This window comes from Dermacentor silvarum, chromosome 7 (genome assembly GCF_013339745.2).
Source record: "Dermacentor silvarum isolate Dsil-2018 chromosome 7, BIME_Dsil_1.4, whole genome shotgun sequence".
Classification (NCBI taxonomy): domain Eukaryota; kingdom Metazoa; phylum Arthropoda; class Arachnida; order Ixodida; family Ixodidae; genus Dermacentor; species Dermacentor silvarum.
The window spans coordinates 129,844,963-129,850,962 of record NC_051160.1 but is presented as its reverse complement, the minus strand read 5'-3'; the positions used below and the strand labels follow the sequence as shown (position 1 = coordinate 129,850,962).

The following is a 6,000-nucleotide window of genomic DNA, read 5'->3' as shown; positions in this document are numbered from 1 at the left end:
TTTTAATTTCAGCGATATCAGTGCGTATGCTTAAAACGAATATTGGGTATAACGAAGCTATTTTCGTGTCGGATGAGTCTTCGTCATAACGAGGTTCGACTTACGAATGTTTATCATGCAAAATTTCCATGATTACGTAATTAGCACTGGCAGACATCTTCGACGTCCCGGAAACTCTGCCACATATTCTTGCATGTAAAAGGATGACCCTAAGCAAGACTTGCCATGCTAAATCAGTGCCTGTGGCGTTGTGGTGCAGAGCTTGAGGTCGCGAGCTCCATCCCGGCCACGGCGGCCGCATTCCGATGGGAGCGGTTGCGAAAACACTCGTGTACTTAGATTTCAGTGCACGTTAAAGAACCCCAAGTGCTCAAAATAACCCTGGAAACCCAGAATAACCCACTACAGCGTGCCTCATTATCAGGTAGTGGTTTTGGCACACGACACACCTGAATTGCATGTATGTTTTTACCCTAAGCAAGTATGAAGGTTGAAAAGAAGGTGACCGAATATCAATAGGGTTTTGCGAAGTGGAGGAGGGAAGCTTTCTTTTACTGTCTCCTTGCATAGCATGCCTCTTTGCATAGCATTTAAGTGAGATGTAAAAAAGTTATGCTTAACATTGGTTACTAGAGTGGCTGAACAATTAAACAAGAAAGATGTTATTTAAATTGATTTTAATTGTGCCTGATTTTGTTTTGCTAGTTCTAATTCCACTCCTGCCATGAGCCACATAGAACTGCGGTATGTAATTACAAAACTAAAATAAATCGTGTCAGCATTTCACCCACGGCAGCATTCCCTAATTACATCCCACCATAATCACTTACTTTTTCATTCTGGTTCTGGTTCTCGTCCTCAAAAACCGAAAAAGAAACCAGCATCACCATCACTGCTGAATGCCTCACGTTCATGCCATCCAAGTCTTCAAGAAACAATTAACAAATGCGCATAGACGCTTTATTAAATAACACTGATGATGGGAATGATGCCAACTTTAGTGATCCCCCCCTCACGCCCTTCAGTGAAGCTGCACCCTGCTCTCCAGTTTGCGCTTTGTTTCATCGGACTGTAGTTGCTCTGCGGTGAGTAGAGACACTCCGAGCTGGTCCTCCTGCAGCCGGAAACACAAAAGTGTGAGCGCAACGCAAACTGGTCAGTGTATACAAATAGCATGTGCACTACAAATACAATGCATAGCTGTACATTACAAATAGCGTACATTGGGTACTGCACAATAGATTACTAATTGTACTGTCAGCTTGAAGTGCAACATAGGCAGCTCCATGCAAACGAGTTGTTTCAATGAAAAAATTGGCACAACTGCGACAGTAAGGAGGAACTAGAAGGTAGAACAAACATGCTAAAGAAGAAAAGTTCTAGAGCATTCAAAAACAAGAGTGCCAAGCTTGTCATCCCACTAGTATGGTCGGCGACAACAAAAGAACACAGAAAAATTCACCTCTGTCCACTCAGGAATTTGCATAGACATGCAGGCCAATTACATTCACTGATTTCCATGACGTCACAATAGAAGTGGAGCTCTTTCAATATCAGGGTCTCTCGGGAACTGCATTTTGGAGCAGGAAGATGCAGTGTAGTTCTGCGGGCGAAGCTTATCCTGAATTCGGTTGTCACAAAGAGTAGTTGCACTCCGGCTAAACTTATGTTAAACAGCCGTCTCCTACTTAGCCTATATATTTATTTGGCTGGAAGCAAAGCACTGCTAAAACATGACTGCCACAGATGGAAATGGAGCTCATGACATTGAGCTGCTCCGCAGATGAGTGCCACAGCCACTGTGGCATGCAGTTAGGACTGAATGTCTCCAGCACTTTGAAGCGATAAAAATATGGAGCACATATGCACCACATGTTCAACACAGGCACTGTTTACCTATTGTTGGTAGGCATTGGTTTTCCTGCCTGGGGCCTGTGCAGAAATGTAGGCTGAAATCTGTTCCACGTGGTTACTATTGTTAACAGGATTTTAAACAGCGCCATTGAATCAGTACAGACCAGTACGAGGATCTCCAAATGCGCTAGATGTATTTCATTTATCACACCATTATAACACCAGCCGGAACTGTAGGTCTGGTTAAGGACCATTGCCCAGTATGTCAAATATAGTCAATGACCAATTTTCCGGACGCCCGATTTTTCGGACATGCCCGATAATTCGGACGCCGACACTGCACGTACCCCATAGAGTCAATGCATAAAATTGTCTGAAATTTCAGATGCAAAAAACCTTTGCCGTCCGAATTTTGTGGACTTTTTGCCATGACCGCAAGTCCGAAACGGCATCAATTGAAGCCACCACCGCCGCCATTCTGATCATCTCGCCGCCTCAAATTGGCGCTCTCTTACGCAGATCCGTTGTAGTCACTGCGGCAATGCTAGGAAGCGGCAATGCCTGGCTACTCTGACATTCGCTACCAAGCTTCTTTCCGTTCGGTAACGTGTTTTTCATTGAAACAATTCGCCACTGTTAGCAACGATGCTGACTCCGCCTCTGTAAAACTCGCTACTGTCATGGAAACTCGGAAAGCGCGGTGCATTGTATATTGCCGGTTACTGAAAGTCAGCTTCATCTCAATAAAACAGTGTTACGCAGTGAAGCATACGCGAAGTATTGCAGTAAAGCATATGAAGAGTAGGAAGGGGCAATTGTCACGGGACGCTGTATTCCTTAATTAAACACGCCTGCACCAGCCACCTCCTAGCATAGTACGAGCTACGATATGTGTAATAAGTGTACTGGCAGGCCTTCATAGATATTTCGGACATGCCTGTGGCAATTTGAGACTTTGGGGGCATTTGTTTTTTCGGACTGCCTGATGTTTAGGATGCTTTCGCGGCCCCTAGGGAGTCCGAATGCAGTTTCTAAATAAAACAGTGACACTGCCGCAATCTTCCTAAAGCCTGAACATGGCCTCATGGGATTTTTTTATGCGATTAGCATTCTTTGCCGACTTCAGCTATTTTGGATCTATCTATCTATCTATATGTCTACCTTCTTACAGGGGCCCAGTGGCCCAAGTTGTCTGCCTGATTGGGCCATTAGGTATTTGCTCGTGGCCATGATGCCGTCGTGGTCTTTCTGTGGTCATTATTCAAGCTTCGTGATCTGACTCTCATGCCACTGTCGTCATGCTTTCTACCATAACCTTGTGTCCCAAGTTGCCTAATAGCTTGGAACACTAGGTATGTGCTCGTGGACGTGATGCCGTCGTGATCGTTGCATCGTCATAACACCATCATCGTGATGGATTTGTTGTCACAGCGCTGTCGTGATGCCGTCATGCTGGTTCAATTGTCTATCTAGCTTCATGATCGCATTCTCGTTATGCCATCGCCACCACGCCTTCTACTTCGACCCAGTGGCCCAAGCTCTCTAATAGTTTGGCCACTAGGTATGTGCTCGTGATGTTGCAGTGGTCGTTGCATAGTCATGATTCCAGTTTTGTCCTCCGAATCGTGTCATGCTATCGTCGGGATACAGTCATGCATTCGTTATCACACCGCCGTCGTGACGCGTCATGGTCATTCCGTTATCGTCATTCTAACTTCATCATACCGTTGTCATCATGTCGTCGTTGTCACAGTAATTTTACCATCATGACTTTAGTAACGTCATCCCACTGTCGTCATGCTGTCGTCGTCATACCACCTTCATCGTTTCATTGACATCAATCTTTTTTCGTCATTCTATCCTAATTATACTGTAGTCATTGAATCGGGAATATCGCACCGTTGTCACGCTGTCACCGTCAGACAGTTGCATGCATGCATCCGTTGTCGGATCGTTGACCTCAGGCCATCGTGGTCGTTCAATCGTCGTCACTACAGCTACATCATCGAATTCCCATCATGCAGTCGTCATCACAGCATGATCGTCATACATGCTTGCTGACACAGTCATCATCATGCCATTTTTATCATGCACTCATTGTCATCCCATTGTCCTCATACTGTTGTCATACGATCATAGTTATTGCGTCGTCGCCATACAGTCATTGTCATACTGTCGTCACGATGCTGCCGCAGATGTTCCATCGTCATCATTCTAGCTTCGACATCCTACTCCCGTCATGCCACACAGCCCGTCGTCATACCATTGTCCTGAAGTCGTTGTCCCGGTGTCATTTCACCATTGTGATCACTTCAGTAACGTCATTGCATTGCCCTCATACTGCCTTCATCTATTCAGAGATGTAATTCCTTGTTAGTCATTCTATTGTGACCATGCTGTCATCAGACAGTCGCTATCATGCATCCGACGCCATACCATTGTTATGGTGGCTAGAGGAATAGGTGTGCCAACGGACCCCTCTGGAGCGTAGTTCACCACTTCTCCGCATCCTGATGCCCAAATGTCGCCGCGCTAAGTAGAACAGTGCTGAGCGGCACTTGTCATCTGGTACTTGTGGCAAATTACAAATAAAGCATTCAGAGAAAAAATATGCCATCTGTGTAGCCGTAAGTTTGTTCAGTGAGGAGCTACAAGTCTCTTTTATTGCGTGTTTAAAAGTTGCTAAAAGATGTGAAAACTTCTACAACGAAAAAGTGAGTGGTAAGCTTAGTGCAAGCTAATCTCCGAGGCCGAATCACCAGAGGCCGCACCAATTAGTAAAGGTATTTCATCCTCAAAGAAGTTCAACCATGGCTCAAAAGGAATGCTTATTTCTTCGCTCTGAACTGTAAGTCAGGAGACCTAAAGCACCACTGTTCTCAGTGCCAACAAGAGCAGCAGCGGACCCCACATGTGTGCAAAAGACTCTTTTCTTGCTAATGGCTGCACTGTAACTCTGCAGAAAAGTTCGCTTGTTACTGAAATAGAAAAAATTTTACCAGTTACAGTGCCAAAGGCAGGAAGGTCTTTTTATAAAGCTTTTTAGGAGAGGTGAAGGACATTGACTTAATTATATGGGTGTAACAAATTCAGCTCCAAGTGCAACATCCTTGCTCCAAACTGTTTTTACCCGCTGTAATGGCTCGGTGGTTACCATTGTGCTGCTGAGCTAGGATGAGCCTGCAGGTTTAATTACCTAGCTGCCATAGCAGCCATATTCCAATGAGGTTAAAATGCGAAATGCTTGGGTACATAAGTTTAGGTGCACGTTAAATAATCTCAGGTAGCCAAAAATGTATTCGGGAGCACCCCAATGCGCATCTCTCAGCTTATGTGGTAATTGGTACAGGATGTCGAACCTCAAAATTTAACTGATTCAAGCAATACTTAAGTGCAGTTAAGTATTGTTTGAATCAGTTAAATTATCAATGTTAAACTATCAATTAAATCAACGAAAAAAGACTGCATACAGCTCGTAGTATAAAACTCCTAAATAACTCCTCACTTGTTCAAACCCACTACAACTGCAGTGCCAAGTAGAAAAATAATTCCAGTATTTCCTGTTTCCTGAAAATAGCCAAATTTTCCATCCAGCTTTGCTTACACTGCTCAGAATTGTATTTGAAGCATACATCATAGCTGAAATCAGCGACAGCGATATCTGCAAACATGCCTCTTGTCTACGTTCGCATATCGGCGACGATGGGCGCAGGAGCACCATTGTACTCGCAGCAGCACCATTTTTGCATCATGATGTGAAGTGGGCAACTACGCTTGGTTGGCACACCTACTCCTCTAGCCACCACACCACTGTCGTCATCTCATTGTCCTCCTGCCGTTGTGATGCTGTCGTCATTATACCATCGTCATCATTCAATCATGGCATCTCACTGTCGTCATTAAACCACCTTTGTCGTTCCACATTGTCGCTGCATTGGCGTCATACAGTCGTCGTCATGCTAGGAGGCTCATGGGCGACCTTGGCAGGCGAGTGGGACTATATCGTAGTATGTCTATTTCTCATATAGCTGAAGCAATCAGAATCTCAGAATGACCCTACACATGTTAAATTATTGCGACTTCAGAAATACAGCGTGTCACTACATTGCTCGAATGCTAATCGCATTACCGTCGACAGCCATTCTG

The 6,000-nt window shown here is 44.7% G+C and overlaps 1 protein-coding gene across 2 annotated transcripts in view; it reads right to left on the bottom strand.

Annotated features, from left to right (window-relative positions):
* Positions 1 to 943: 943 nt before the first annotated feature.
* The window catches only part of LOC119458437 (general transcription and DNA repair factor IIH helicase subunit XPD-like), a 185,702-nt gene continuing 180,645 nt past the window's right edge, over positions 944 to 6,000 (bottom strand). For both annotated transcript variants that reach the window (XM_049671203.1, XM_037720274.2), the window contains exon 22: positions 944 to 1,114. In XM_049671203.1, coding sequence (XP_049527160.1) covers positions 1,022 to 1,114 — 93 coding nt within the window. In that variant the 3' untranslated portion in view covers positions 944 to 1,021. The remainder of the gene's footprint in view (positions 1,115 to 6,000) is intronic.